At 42.0% G+C, this 16,931-nt stretch overlaps 1 protein-coding gene across 4 annotated transcripts in view; it reads right to left on the bottom strand.

The window, feature by feature from the left end:
* CALD1 (caldesmon 1) overlaps positions 1-16,931 on the bottom strand; it is an 81,276-nt gene that overhangs the window by 20,161 nt on the left and 44,184 nt on the right. The window contains exon 1 of one of the 4 annotated variants that reach the window (XM_053464727.1): positions 10,043-10,204. The exons of the other annotated variants lie outside the window; for them this stretch is intronic. Within the exon in view, the coding sequence (XP_053320702.1) occupies positions 10,043-10,089 (47 nt within the window). The 5' untranslated portion in view covers positions 10,090-10,204. Of the gene's footprint in view, positions 1-10,042; positions 10,205-16,931 lie in introns of those variants that run through there. 4 annotated transcript variants of the gene reach the window in all.

Genomic DNA, 16,931 nt, shown 5'->3' with positions numbered 1-16,931 from the left:
TCCGGAGTTTCAGCTGGGATTTTCTTGTGTTTGAATTTCAATTTATGGGATCTTGAAGAAGGTCCCGGGACGCTACAGCGCCTGAGAACAGGTGACCACCAGCTCTATGATTATTGAGGCTACCCTCGTCTATACGTTTCCAGTGTGTATTGGTGGTAGCCTCTATACACAGCTGCTGTTTGTGTGAGGATCAGGGATGTCTAACAAGAGTCATCGCTCATCGCTTCACGGTAAATGACACATAATATGCATGTAATCTCTAACCGATAAGAGAAGCCATCACTAGCTCAGCTCCCTAGACAGTCGCCTATCTCAGCTCTACGGTGGGGCTACCCCCCCAATAAATAAACGAATAAATAAAGCCAAGAGAAATATACGTTCGAAAAAATTAAAACAACAAAGTGAAACAGTGGGACTGAAAATCGAGTGTCTGAGAAAGTCTGAGGTTCCAGGAGACATAACAGCGCACAGCAGGACCACATTTACACTATGTCACATACTGACCCAACCAGCCCAGAGTAAGATACGCAGCGGTCCCCCCCCCAATTTGAATTCTTTTATCTAGCATATTTTTCCATGACATAAAGTTACCAAATGATTTCCCTAGGCATACATATCACATTGTTTCCATAACATGTCACTCATTTTATTAGTTTCAGGAAGAAACATGTGGAACAGGGTTTAAAAAAAAATCTCAACGTTATACCAGGTCCACAAAAAATGAAATTGTATAGGGTGGTAGATAAACAGAAGAGCTTTCCAGCAGAAGTGGTAGAGTAGCAGTGAGTTAATTTAGACATGAATGGTATAGGCAGAGGGCTTTCATGACAAGACCAAGGACAGAATAAGAGTTTGTTAAGACGGGAAAATTAAGCGGACAGAATTGGCCAAATGCAGGTTGTGCACCAGTAGGAGCGGTCGTGTTAGATTCCTTTTATTGGGATCTGAAGGATTATTCCTCTAAATTAAGTTACCTCTGTCTCTTTGTTAAATTGCTGATTGGCTGCCTGAAATAACCAATAATCAGCAACTTATCAGGGACAATTTATTAGGTGTGAAAAACAATCCGGATTCCAAGAACAGGAAGTAAAGATGGCTGCCCCCATAGTATGCACATAAAGTGGATTTAAAAGTAAATATATATATATATGATTTTATTAGGGGTAACAAACTGTAACATGATTTGGGATCTGCTTTAAGTCTACGAGACATTTACACCCCCCCCCCCCAAGAACTCATTATACTTCGCTGCTTAGTGAATAAACCCTCTGGATTAAGACAAAACCCAAACTTTTGTTAAGCAGGACCCTTATTCTCTTTTCTTCTATGTAACTTCCTTTGGATATTGATTTCTTTGTAACTTCGTACTGTCCCGCAATGCTGTCGAACCTACGGGCTCTAGCAAAAAGCTTGAGACTAACCTGCAGTCCATCTGTCCTCCTCGTCATACCTGCTGATCCCTCGAAGGATAATGTTTCGTTACCGAGGGAGTTACATCGGGCAGATACTCTATCCTGGCGTTAATAATGCATGTGGAGAGGCAGGGAGAAATTTAAAGTCTTTTCTGTACCAACAAAAAAAAAAACATTTTCCCTACTTAAAAGTTTTTTTTTTGGCCCAATATGATTTGGCTCAAAAGACTCATCACCCCCACCAGCACTATTGAGCTAATATTTAATATATGATAACCTAACTACTGAGCGCATCTATACTGCATTTGTTTACAAAACAACAAAAAGGGAAATCAGTGGATCGTTGTGACGCACTTGGCCGTACATTACCTCCATATTTGCCCCGGATACCTGGTTATCAGGTGGCACAGACTGTGCCACCTGGTGCAGCAAGTGGCCCTACCTGGGCCCTAATTTGGCCACTCCCTTCCTTTTTGCCACACCCCAGGTCATTAGCTCCGCCCATTACATGCGTGTTTTGCATATCAAAAACATACCTTTCTTATTACCGTTATCTTCAGTGTCACAAGTAGATATAGAGGAAATTATTAATGCGGCACAGTAACCCCAATTTGATGACGTCTAATTCCTGTCATCGAAATGTTCTATTATGTTATTTTCTGTTTAAAAACAAACAGTACTTATAATTGTTCTATCTTTTTATTATACTCTGCATAGTGATATGAAGTACACTGGCCCTAAATTCTGATAAAATAGAATTAGTTAATCTGTTAAAAAAATAGTGGGATATATAAAGAATATTTTTTGTGTTTGAATAATGTTTTATTACCACAGTAACAGAATGGAAAAGGCGGCACAGCTATTCTACTGGTTGCTATGGTGATAAAACCACATTTAAAACGCCATCTGGACTGATATTTATAAACAATCCAAACATTTATTGTTTTAGCCCACAAAATAGGATTTTACTCAATGCTGACATGTAGATGATACTTTTAAAAAAAAATTAATTATTAAATTTTTGTAATTATTTGGTACAGACTTGAACGTACAAAAGGAAATATTCAAGGGATGGGCCAGTATTATCTCACCTCACATTAAAAAAAAAGGAAAAGAAATCACACAATGCTGTGTTATTGTATGGTTAATGCTTTAAGCAGTGAGTTGTTTTAGCACTTTGATGAATCAGCCTTCCAGATTAACAGAACATGACGTGATGTTCTTTAACACAGAAAAAAAAAACATTTTTCACACATGGGATATTTAATATTCTATTTACACCTCAAATCCTTAACACAAATAAATAGCATTCCCTGGTAAGCTTCAGTATATATGTCAGTATATTTGTGACAAGGTAAGTAGTATCTATATATATGTGAATTTAAGGGTGACCATGACCTCATCTCGTGCTGCGTTCTCAAAGGCAGACACGCGAGAAGCACTATACCCCAAGCACATGCCCTTTATATACATTATACAAGGAAAGTAAGGCTTTCGATAATTCCATACCATAAAGAGACAACATTAAATAACTCAGCATCTCTGATAGAAACCAATTTATTTCCATTTGCTGATGGATCTTTTATAAAAAGAGGTGCATCTTCCGAGACGCATCCCTTCTTTTGTCCTCGCCTTCAAATCGTGAGACCGGATCCCAACAATCTTGACTCCAAAATCATTAGAGGGATCTAGTGAAGATGCCCCCAATTGATCACACAGCTAGCCCAAAGATTCCAGTCTAGCTTCAAAGGAGGCCTGAGTTTGACTTCAAAGTATGAGACCTGGTTTTGGATCAAGCACCATTTTTAATTTGTATTTGGCATACAAATGTGTAAAATCTTGTGGAAATGCTAAGATTACTGTAATGGTGACCTGTTAGCAGTAACAGTATATTCAAAAATAGAAAAGAGATGTACATTTTCAGAGTTCCTCCAGATACTGCTGGACTAGCACTCTGAACACCACTAGGTGGCTTTGGGATGTCCAAGAAGATCTGGAGGACAAAAGATGCGACCTAGATACGTCAAATGACATATAGCTTTAAATCGATTCCAAATATTACAGAAACTGCAGTTTTTCCAATTACCGTATTGGCTCGGATATAGGCCGCCCCCGTATATAGGCCGCACCCTAAAAGTTTGGTGCTTTTTTAAAGAATTTTTTTTTTTTTTTTAAAAGCACCAAAAAACATGCTGCCACTCTGTCCCCCCCCGAGATATGCTGCCACTCTGTCCTCCCCCTCCGAGATATGCTGCCACTCTGTCCTCCCCCGAGATATGCTGCCACTCTGTCCCCCCCCCCCCCCCGACTTACCAGAGCAGACTCCCGGGTGTCTTACGGGGCCGGAGGGGGACATCTATGCACATCGTGTATACAACTCCCGGTGCCGGCACTCAGCGGAAGTGCCGGTACCGGAAGTTGTATACGCGTATTGCGTAATGTCTTCCGCTGGCCCTGCAAGACCCGGGAGTCTGCCCTGGTAAGTCGGGGGGGTTAGAATGCATCGTGCGCACGTTCACCGGCAACGGCGCATCGCCGCTGCCGGTGAACGTCCGTGCGATGCGCTTAGACAACCTCCCGTGCCGGTACTCCCCCCCGTGGAAAGTGCCGGCAGGGGAGGCTTTCTGAGCGTATCGGGGAGTAGGATGCAGGTCCCCTGCACCGCTGCGGGGGATCTGTATCCTAACCCCGCTGCCTGCCCGGCGCCCGGGACTGCATGTCCCGGGCGTCGGGCGCTAGACCCCGAATATAGGCCGCACCCCCACTTTAAAGACTTAAAGTGGGGGGAAAAAGTGCGGCCTATATTCGGGCCAATACGGTAGTTATTTTTTATTACGTATGTTTGATTTCACTTACAGTCGTGTCCAGAGACAACAAAAGATAGAAGAATGTTTTTTTTCTATCTGCTGAGATGACTTCATCCTTAGTGAGTGTGAGAGATTCGGACTCCTCAATGTGAGTCTCTTTTGTTTAAATGATTTGTAAAGATGTAGCAGAAGAAAACTGACTTTGTACAAGAAAAAAAAAACAATGATCTAATACGGCTTGAGGTTTTTACAGCATGAAAAAATTGGGCAGACGAGACGGACCGAAATGTCCTTATCTACCATCAAATACAATGTTTCTATGTAAACAGAAAAATCGAAACGAGTAGGGAAAATGTTCTTAGTATTTTTCCCGACTGAATACTTGAACATATATGAACACATATTTTCACCATGGGGGCTCTGATCATTTGAATCAAATTCAAATTTTCATATGTACCGTAGACGGAAATTTAATGGCTTTATGCAGGAAAAAAAATCTTTACAAAAACTACTCAACGCTACGGAAATATTTCATTGAGATCATTTGGCGTCAAATAATTCTTGTGAAAACATCTTTACAAAATGTCTCTTTTACGTGTCCCATAAACCAGTCAACGTTAGAACAATAGTTAGCCAAACCAATGTTTAACTGCCAAACCACACCTTATCCTCCTCAATCAGCAACAAAAAAAAATACTCAGAGGCTGATTTTTCATTACATCACCAAAAGAGCAAATGTATTTCCTTATTAGGAGAATATCTGGGTAATAAAAATCGCTTTACAAGCATTCAAAGTGACAGCAACTGTGTGCTCTAAGAGTAAAACATGGAACAAAAGAAATGAAGGACAATGGTCACCATCTCATCGCAGGATACATTCATAACGTCATATCCCGGCATGCTGTGCTTTAAGGTCGCCCAGTGGCTTGTAATGAAGTCTATGGAGGCTGTGCTGGGCCAGCATAGTCACCACAGCATAAATAGTTCAGTTGGGACACCTGGGGGGTTGATCGCCCCTGGACCTGCCACCCTAGGCCTGAGCCTAGTTGGCCTAGGCCAGGATATGTCCCTGTTCCTCAGAGTGAGATGCTACTCCAGAGAAGAATCTCCAAATGAACTCCAAGAGTAACAACATAACGCAGAATCGGGAAGCCTCTCAATATAACTAATTAGGAAGAGAATACATTGATTGAGTTGCACCTAGAACATGCTGGATATTGAACTTCCACTTTGGTGGATCCTCATTGGCTATCATAAAGTCATACTAGGAAGCCAATCACCAGAGGGCTAAGCTTCGTGTCAATCCACTTTCGGCGGTCAATCTCCCATTTTTAATTTACCCATGCATGTTTCTCTGTAATGCACCCTGCTCATTCTTTCTTTTCTCTTTTTCACTTGTACAACAAACTGTTCATTCTTATCACCAGTCTTTTTTCCCTTCTCTTCTTTTTATCTGTCTTTCTCATTGAAAAGCATCAATAGAGTGTTCTGTCTCTCATTGACTGTACTGTATATGGCCAAAAAGGCCTATGCACTAAGTCTCACTTAACCACAATCAATACCAGTGACACAAGTGTACATCGGAGGTGTGTAGAAGAGCAGTCAGAAGAAAGCATGACCATGTCCCATACCCTATGTGCGATGCAGGCAGAAAAGCAGAATGATGGGCATGGGGCACAGAAAGCAGCCTAATTTGTAACATTTGGCAGTTGCCATAGGTCAAAGCTATACTAACGAGTGTAAAAAGCTCCATAATCACTGACTTTCAGGATACCTCTGACAAATGTTTTTTCCTTCTACACGGTTTATGGAATCAAGTCTGCCCCCTTTTTCTTGAAGCTTACTCCAGCTTACTTTTTTCTCACACATTAAGTACCAAGCTTACTTTAAAAAATAAACATGACAACAAGAACTGTAATTAAAAAGAATCTCTTTATCCTCTAGTAGAGAAATCACAGAAGGCATGGGTAATGTACGTAGACACTCCTGGACCTCACATACAGAAGAATTCTGTTGTCTATCAGTTAGAACTACTGTTCTGCTACATTACAATGTGTCAGCTTACGCCGAAACCATAATTAAGATTCTTCTCTGATCTGGTAGGATTAGTTCCACACCCACGGAGAGCTTGAAGAAATATGAAATTTAGACTGGAGAAAAAATAATAAAACTTTTTTCTAACATGTCAGAATCTGAATTTGTTGTCTGCACATTCCAGGATCCTCCACAAGGCCACCAATTTGGTGCATATTCTCAGTCAAGCTCAATGTCCCATGTATAGTGTCCCATTGGTCCATCTCTGACCACGCTTCCAAATGTTATTACACTGCTCTGATTTAGGAAACATTCAGTTCTGTCATGCTCATAGTACTTGAGGAGACACTGATGCAGAACAGGACAATGTTTATCCACAAGAATAGCCTCAGAGATCAGGATAGACGATAGAGCAACCCAAGGTCAGGAAGCCAGAAATCAGATAGCCGGGGTCAAGCCGGGTCAAATACAGGGATAGATAGGAGAATGCACTAGGACAGGATATAATATGACATGCACAGGTACGACCATCAGAGAGCTAGGAATGAAAAATTTGAATAGCCGTGACATCACTTCGCTTCAGCCTTTAATTCGCGGCCATCTTGGTAGTGGCGCAGTTGCGTGCAAAGCCACTGTAGTGTCAGAAAGGAGTTCAGGAGGAAGCAGGAGCCTCCTGATCCTCCGTCTGTTGGCAGAACGAAGGATAGAACTGGAAGCACTGGCTGGAAGCCTCCTTCGCCGGCGGACGGGCGGGTTAGTAACAAGTCCTTGTTTTGAGTAAGAAAGCCCCATTAAATACAAAAGGGGGTTAAAGCTGTCTAGCTTAGCACATGTTAGATGGTCTACTCATAGTAAAATTTATTAAAAAAATAATTAGACACTCTAAGATGTCCTTCCCAGTGTCGTTCTATGACTTCAAACCTCTTTAAAAAAAATAAAAAATAATAATAAGACAAATATTCCAAAAAGTCTTTAGCTTTAAACTGGAAAACCCCTGTTTTCCCAGCATGCATTAGCTCAATAATATCAGCAGGGAGACAGCTGGGAAAATAAACTAGTAAAACAAAGTTACATTGTTTCAACATGAATTTCTTACAAAGGTATATTTTTTTTCTATTGAACACAATCTATGTATTAAAATAAGTTACATTTGTATTTTTTTTCTACTAATTTTATGTATATCTGTTAAAGGGACTATTTTACATAATTTTACATAATTAACAAAATGTTTATAATAAAATGGTTGTTTTAAAACTATAGTCTTTTAACACTAAGAGAGACTTTTTTGAGTTATTAAGAACCGTACACCAAGGAAGTTATGTATAAAAAGAGATTTTTGTGCAACTTTGAAAAATGTTATCACTATGGTAACCGACCAAATATTCCTTCTGGCTTCTATGATGAAAAAATACTCAGTTTCCACCCGAAGAACATATGTTTGAGGTCCTAGAAATGTGTGTAAATTTACATCTTTTTCTACGTTGGCCCAATAAAAGGTCTCAGCGTCACCGAAAGACTTTGTGGTAGTAAGAGACAAGACGAAGATGCAGAGAGTTAGGAAGCTGAGTTTGAGGAAGGAAAAGGCCATTCACATCAATGCAAATACACATAAGAGAGCTATACAGTAAAGGAGGGGGGTGTGAGAACCAGCAACGTCATGTTTGAAGACAGCCAAAGCTTGACTTTCTTGGAGAAGGCCATACTTGGGAACTTCCAAAGATGGACCACATAGAGTTCTCTCTCTTCTATGGGAGTGGCTTCTGGAGGGGGCAAGGTCACATAAGGGTGGGGCTATCCATTGACATGGGCAAGGCTAGTCGCCAATAGCCTTAAATGTATTGGGAGGGGAACTGGCATGAGAAATTGGAGACTGACCCGGAGGCCTGGGGAAGGAGGTCTTTACCCGGAGACTCCAGGTCAAACTAGGAGAATTCTCTTGTACAATGATGACCGCATGAGCCATATCTCTCCATGTGCATCCTGAAGGACATTGCAGAGACTGTTGGCCATCAGAAGAGGGGGGGTTATAGGTTTGTAGTCTGGATTTGGCTCTACCATAGAGCAGAGTGAGAGAGTTAAACAAAGACACGTAGAGACAGGCCCTGATATTCATTTCACATCACGGTGTAATCAGGATTCTGCCCTCAGCGGCAGATACTCTTATGATCATTTAAGTTTAACATTGCATTTTTTAAGGATATTTGTGTAACATATAGGCAAAATGACACGTCTCGTTTCAGGGCAATCAGCAGCAACCTTGGTGATTCCAGTTCTTGACTTAGCGATTAAGGCCCAAAGTGCATCAGGCATAGTTTTAGAAAAATCTCCCCCCAAAGCATTTGACAAAATATGCAAAGACAGACGGATCAGCATCACTGCCGACAGCGGAGTGGCAACAAAGAACATTTTTCTAATCACAGAAAACATCACCTAGAAAAAATCTAGTTTAGCATTTCTTTTAAAATCATAAAGTGAAAGTGATGCGATTTTATCTCAACCAGACAAAAAGCTCTTATTTAATTAGCGGATTAGAAGCGCTGTGATATTTCCTCTGAATTCCAAGCCTTATCAGCTGAACTTTGAACATGCCAGTGTCAGTAACACTTCACGCTGAGGAATACAGCCGACGCTTCGTTTGAAACCATCATCTATCTAATTATTAATCTATCATCTATCTATCTAGTTATTTATTAATCTATCATCTATGATCTATCTATATGTCTCTAGTTATCCATTTATCAATCTCTCTATCTAATTATCTATTTATTAATCTGTAATCTATCATCGATTTATCTATCATCTATATATATCATCTATTTCTCTATCTATCTATCTATCTATCTATCTATCTATCTATCAATCTATCTATCTATCTATCTATCTATCTATCTATCTATCTATCTATCTATCTATCTATCATCAATGCACAAAATAACAATTCCTCTATGCAAAGTTTTCCAGCTTATTTAGTTCTAAACCGTGTATTATACCTGAAAATTTATCAGAAGCGGTAGAAGCTAATACAGTGAGTTCCTTTTTTTTTTTATCTAGGCTGCGCACCATGGGAGTTGCAGTCACCCAACACCTGCGCTACTGCCTTAAATTCTCAAGACTATCTATCATTTATTGCCATGGACTTTTCACTGTACGATATATTAATCTTCTTAACCCCTTCTAGCGCACGGTGCTACAGACCATGTTGTTGTGTCATGATTGACAAACACGCCAACACAATACAGGGAAATAGGACGCTCTTTGATCTATACCTTGCATAGTCAAATCGCGTTTCACAGAATGTAAGGCTACTCTATCACTGGGGAATCCTGTGTTTTTCGGTATACAGGCTAATACTGATTGTCCTCTACATTACCCCAAAAGGACAGGGTATTAATTCTTCATACGACCCATTTGGCCCATCTAGCCTGTCCTGATGTAAAGACTCAAACCTTAATCAGTCGTTGGTATTACCTTAGGTTCAGGATAGCTTTATGCCTGTACCATGCATGTTTGAATTCCCTCACTGTATTAGCCTCTACCGCTTCTGCTGGGAGGCTGTTCCACTTATCTGCCACCCTCTCGGTAAAGTAAAACTTCTTTACGTTACTTCTAAACCTCTGACCCTCTTAGGTTTAAAATAAACTTCTCTCCCGTACTTTGTTCGATCCCTTTAAGAATTGAAATGTTTCTATCACATCGCCTCCGAGCTATACTTCTACAGGATCCTAATATGAGTTAAAAAAAGAACACATTAGGTTAAAAAAGAAATGCTCCAGTAAATGAGTAACTCACTTGGAAAGAGTGGACAGGTCGCGTCTGCAGTAGGATCTGCTGATCATGTCTGCAGTTGAGGCTTACAGAGCTTTTGCCAAATGTTCATTTAACCAAAGCCGGATGGAATGAGACACAGCAAATGTCATAATCCCTCCAGGGGCTGATTACCGTAGAAATCTCTTTACACCTATGCATAAAAACCTCTGCCAGCCCACGAATCCGTGACGAAAACCCCAGCTCGCTGTCTGCCAGGCTGACCCACCAATTTTATCACATGATCTCATGACTGTGTGTGTGTGTGCTTTTTTTTTTTTTTTCTCCCCGATTTGCCGTACTCTCTGTAGTAGAGGCTCTTTGTTCTCTGTCTAGAAACAGACGCGCACATTCTTCCTAGAGGTTCGGGAGCGTATAATGCCACCCGAAACCAAAAATATTTAACTTTCCGTTATCAAGGGGTTAGAAAAGTAGGACTAGATATGAAGCTGCTGATATAGTTCTGGGGAAAATGTAACTCTTAAGCTTATTAACACAATATATGAAATACATGTATCAATACAGTACATAAACACTGAGCTCTGAAATGTTTTAGAAAGTTTAAGAATGTGAAAAAGTTTTATGTTGAATCTTTTATCTGCATGAATAAAATAAAAAAAAAAAATAATCAGTTTAATGTCACAATAAAAAATAAAACAAAGCACAAAGTATCACAAACTCACATTGAGTCTTATGTCTGCCCATTCTGTGCCAAGTAGCTGGAAACAAAGGACCATACGTACAGGAGAACAGGACTATCAGGACTGTCCTGATCACAACAGGACAGTTGGTAATTAATTACCACTCAATAAAAAGTAGCTAAAAATTGAGCTAAAAATACTCATAGGGTCATTGGTGTTGTCTGCTCTTGGTCGTCTTCATTGTTAATCCAAATTGTCATGGAGTATGGAAGAACTCATGTGCATAAGTGATACTAAGCGTGCTTTGTGCTGAATACACGTGTGTATTTGTTATGTTTGGGGGCAGTTTAGTGTCACGGAACGTCCTAGGAAATAAAAATGCATATTAACGTAGTCAAAGGGTGCTCAATGTGTCAGAAGTAAAGCAGTCCCACTGCTGCTCCATGCATAGGATTAGGTAGGAATCGCCAAGGTTGGGGTACTTTGAGTGGCATACTTGGGAACTCTCTGGTTTCTCGGAGCCCCCCTTGCAGGATGCGGGTAGGCGGTCCCACTGCCGTCAGTGGGCGGTCCTGCTGACATTACAGGACCCATGCTATTGTTGGAGGAGAAGTGGACGGGGAGTGGGGCGCGCCACAATCCCGATATTCCCCGTAGTGAGCCAAAGCTTCCTCTGGGGTCTCCGGGCGAAAGAATTCCCAGGTATGAGCGTACAGCCATATAGTGTGACGGAGTCCCCAATATTTATGCTTCACATAGGGGTGCTGGGTGTGCGCTGATTCCTTGCTTAGTAAATAAATCACATTGTTTATAGTTCTGAATACACACATTATTGTATTGAGATACCAGCACAGCCCCTGCTGTTACACATCAGTGGATCGGCATCTGTCCCCATCCTTATCTCGCTGTCAATGGAATCAATGTTGGATTATGACCTCTCCTCTCCTATGACATTTCTCCTCCTTCAAAAAAAAACTTCCCTCCTGTACTTTGCTAATTTTCCCTTAAGTATTTTAATATTTCTATCACATGTGTCTGGAGAAGTTGTTTCCAGAACTCTAGACAATGCAGATTAGATAATAGCATAAGACAGAAGACCCAGGGCCGGCCCAAGACTTAATGCCGCCTGGGGCGAAGTTTAAAATGAGGCCCCCCCCGCCGACGCCGGGGGGCGGCATTTTAAACTTTGCCGACGCCATTAACTACCCTAACCCCCCCCCCCAGGGACTTACCTTTAAACAGTCCTGCGGCAAGTCTCCCTGCTCTGCCACGGTGCCGGCTTGTAATGCTGAGCGCCGTAAATTGACGTCACTTCCGGCGCTCAGCATTACAAGCCGGCCTCGTGGCAGAGCACGGAGACTCGCCGCAGAGGAGAGAGAGAGAGGCGCCGAGCGGGTAAGCGAAAACCACTCGGCGCCCCTCTCTCTCCTCCGCTTAAAAAAAAAAAAAGCACTTGGGGAGGCAAAGTGCCGCCCCTTCAAAAGTGCCACCTGGGGCAATTGCCCCAGTCGGCTCATTTGTAGGGCCGGCCCTGAGAAGACCCCAAAAAAATGTGTATGGTGACCAAGCAAAAAGAGGTCTCCATGACATGCCACCTCCTCGGAGAAAAAAGTGCTATCGATAGACCTTTAAATCGGGGTAAAATATTGAGTTTACTGACATTGTGTAAAGAATACCGGAAAAGTGTTAGTGGAAAATTCTCCATGATTTCTTTGTTATATTGAATAGGTGAAACAATGTTTTTAAGTCATTTTCAGGCACAAATAAGTTATAAGATATATTATATATATATGGTGTTTTGTTGAAAAGTTAGCATTCAGTGGATATTTAAAAAAAAGTGAATCTTGGATCAAATATGCCCATAGACACTTTTTTCATGTAAATGCCTTTAGGCTGAGTATAACAAAATAAAAAGCCTGCCATGTTTCAAGGATATTATTACAGCGTTTACCATGTAGAACAAAGAGCTATTTAGTCCGTGTGAAACTAAATGACAATCAGTCAAGTCTGTACCGACTTTCCAAACTTTCCTTTGAGCTGTTGCCTGAAGTTAATCAGATTTTTTTTCCCCTGCATTTCTGGTTAAGTTTCTTAAATGATGTATTGCAAACACTTTAATGAAAGGTGCGGCTACTATGGCCGCCCAGCCAGTGTCAGATTCACTCCCAATATGATAATATATACTATACACATACCTGGGAACCAGGCCCGTGTTGGCCATCGGGTTGGAGAGCAAGATCGGGGGCTGCAGCATGAGGCCAGCAGCTCGACGTGCTACGTGAGCATAAAACGTCATCGGACAGCTGCCGGCCTTAAAGTGTCAGGGTCATCTCAACATCTCTCTTCCTCCTCTAGGGGTGGTTTTGTGAAGGGGCAGAGCTAGTTCCAGACAGACTGTAGTGGGCTGAGAGTAGACAAGAATGGGTGGGAGTGGAAGCGTCCAGATGCTGCTCTCCCGGAGAAAGGAAAAACTGCTCTGGAGACTCGGGGAAGCAGGGCTTCACCCAGAGACTCTGGGTCAAATATTGAGAGGAACATCCAGTGCTAATTTTCAGCAAGGTCATGCCAGACTGAGAATTGATTACTTTAGGGTCTACATACCAAGGGTTGCTTGATCTACATACCAAGGGTTGCTTGATCTACATACCAAGGGTTGCTTGATCTACATATCAAGGGTTGCATATCAATGTTCTTCCCTGCAACTAATCTACAAATCCACGTGACTTTCTCAGCATGCATCGGAGATGAACACAGGTGGCGTAATACCAGAAAAGCAAGGGAACCTGACCTCGATCTCTGGAGCCTTTTGTTTTAAAAAACAAAAAATATAGGTAGAAGATAGAGAATGGTCATTGGGTGAGTGGATGAACATTCATTACTTCCAATGACAAGTCTTCTGAAATCGGTCTCCTAGGGCACATGTTGTTATGCCTTCTCATTATCTACGGAAAATGGGTATAGCTGCACTTAAGTTGAGATTGATAAATCTTATTTGACAAACATAGGTTCTGTATTTTTCCATGTTGGCCCAATGAAATGTATCAACTTCACCTAATTAACTCTTTAGGTGGCACCATGTATAGTGGAAAATGGGTCCTGCCCCATTCTGGTCCCAGGAGATTTGAATTTGATATAATAATGTCTTTAGCAACTAAACGATAGAGGGGAGAACTTAATGGGAAGGAATAATCATGCTGATCCCTAGAAGAGGAAGTTAAGATACCTATTCCTGTGGTATAACTTTCTTACACATCAACAGTAAACAAAACAAAAAAGATGAAAACCGACAATGCCAGGCAAAATGTTTTCTGTAATCGTGACAATCCTCTATCCCTTTCTACCAATCTGGTTCTTATTTTTCAAAACATGATTTCTGATTTTTAACTGACGGCTGTTAAACAAACAGAAAACAAACAACGCAGAGAAGAAAGAAAATGAAAGCTAGAGAAATGTGTTCATTGACGCAAGCATACATATTTCAAACCTGTTTTCCATCCTATGTCAGGGGGGGGGGTCTTATGTGTATTTTTATCACTCAGATCAATAAAGCCACATGAATTCTTTGCAGGGGACTGGGCTGAAAATTTAATAAATGAAACCAGCTGTATCCTTCCTTAGCTAAAAAAATAGAATTCTAAGAAAAGAATATTTGGGGGGAAAAGGACGGGCATGCGTTGCTGTAAATTAAGACTTGATGATTATATGTTATTTTCTTTCAATCCCACTTTGGTATGTGCAATGTTGCGCTGAAAATGTAGGAGCCTTCAACTCAAATTGGTCGCAATATATTTTATGTAGCTAATTTCCAATTTCTAATGCCAGCTCCTGGGGAAACCACGCCATGTCATGGTTAAGATCAGAGCCGGCCTTAGGTGTTCTGGCGCCCTGTGCGGACTACTCGTCTGGCGCCCCCCCATCCCTAAAAAAGAAAGGAATCAAAACTTGTAACAAAACCCCAATCACTATATACTACGCCAAACATTGATGTGGTGTAGGCCTACCACTTCATTGTCTGGCTTAGTAGTAGGGATGCACCGAAACGAATTCTGGACTGAAACCAAAAGTGCAGCATTTACCTGGCCGAAACCGAATATGACCCCCCACACACACACCATAACACATAACAAAACAATTAAATAACAATATTTATATATATATATATATATATATATATATATGATTAACAGCAATCACATTCTTATCATGCCCGCAGATTCCAGGATGTACTCGTAGACTACTTGGCATGATAGGAGTATGATTGCCCTATGTACCCCGTCTCACTCCATTCTCCCTATCTACCCCCTCCTAACTATCTACCCTCTCCCTCTTTGAAGTTCACTTACCTTTCAGAAGTCCTGCGGTGAGGGTGCAAGGCCTCTGCCTCCCAGCTCTGCCACTGTATGGAACAGTATAGAGTGATGGGAGTTATGATGTACTTTAGAGCATAATTATATAATGAAAAATACATTGGAAATGGTACAGCATAACACCCATCACTCTCACACCCTTACCAATCCACACACACATACACCAATCCACACATATATACACCAATCCACACACACATACACCAATCCACACCACACATATACACCAATCCACACATATACACCAATCCACACATATACACCAATCCACACATATACACCAATCCACTCCACACATATACACCAATCCACATATATACACCAATCCACACACACACACACCAATCCACACACACATACACCAATCCACACACACATACACCAATCCACACATATACCAATCCACACATATACCAATCCACACATATACACCAATCCACACATATATACCAATCCACACATATACACCAATCCACACGCATACCAATCCACACACGCATACCAATCCACACACGTATACACCAATCCACACATATACACCAATCCACACATATACACCAATCCACACATATATACCAATCCACACATATACACCAATCCACACGCATACCAATCCACACATATATACCAATCCACACATATACACCAATCCACACATATACACCAATCCACACATATACACCAAACCACACATATATACCAAACCACACATATATACCAAACCACACATATATACCAAACCACACATATACACCAATCCACTCTCACTGTCACTCTATGCTTTCCTACCTTTCCTCTTTCAGTTTATTTGCCTCCTCTTCGCTCTTCTTCTTAGTTCTTCTGTCTTCTCTTCTTCCGGGTCAGAGGGCACGGAGACCGGTGGGCGCGGCTTCAGTGCTGTGCGCCGGGATCTGACAGCAAACCCCGGCGCACAGCAGCTGTTGCCGCGGGGATCACAAGGGAGCGGTATCGGAGGTCTGTTAAAGACCTCCGATACTGCTCCCTTGCGAGCCTGCTCCTCCAGCGGCGGACATTACTGTCCGTCTCTGGAGGGGTGCCGGGTGCCCCCATACTGGCGGCAGCGGACCCCGCGGCGGCAGGGGCGTCGGACCGCGCTGCGGCGGACCCCGCGGCGGCAGTGGCGTCGGACCGCGCTGCGGCGGCGGCGGCGGACCCCGCGGCGGCGCCCCCTGGAGTGTGGCGCCCTGTGCGGTCGCACAGGTCGCACACCCCAAAGGCCGGCCCTGGTTAAGATATGTTTCTCTAAGTCGGATGGGATGGAAATCAACAATTAATTAAATTATAGTGAAGTTGGACAAGAAGGCTGGTGGTTGCCACAAGTGGAGCCAAAGTTGGGTCAAACCTTGTCTTGTGGAGCTGCTGTCCACCATTGGTATTTAGTAGACGGGTCAATGAGTTTGACTCTGAGGATGGAAAACATGAACTTTGGTGTCCACTGTGTGAAAGAAAAGCATTAAAAAATACTACCATTGGGACTGGCAACGCTCGCTCTCCATTGGTACAGAATGTTCTCAATTAGAACACCAAAATGGGAGCCGCAAGGACAATTAATTAAATTATAGTGAAGTTGGACAAGAAGGCTGGTGGTTGCCACAAGGGGAGCCAAAGATGGGTCAAACCTTGTCTTGTGGAGCTGCTGTCCACCCTGATTCCATCTTCTGGTGACAGAATGCCACAATGATAATATAGGTGGGATTGCACAGATAGATACCTACAATTTAAAGCTCTTTCCATCCCCCCCTGTGCCTTCAGAGAACCCTGCCTCTACACGGATCAATTGTCCACAAAAACGTATTTGAATGGTAGATGTTATGGGAACCCCCCACACCTGTCTCTAAAAAGAAG

This window comes from Spea bombifrons, chromosome 4 (genome assembly GCF_027358695.1).
Source record: "Spea bombifrons isolate aSpeBom1 chromosome 4, aSpeBom1.2.pri, whole genome shotgun sequence".
Lineage (NCBI taxonomy): Eukaryota > Metazoa > Chordata > Amphibia > Anura > Pelobatidae > Spea > Spea bombifrons.
This window is presented reverse-complemented; position numbering and strand designations above follow the sequence as displayed.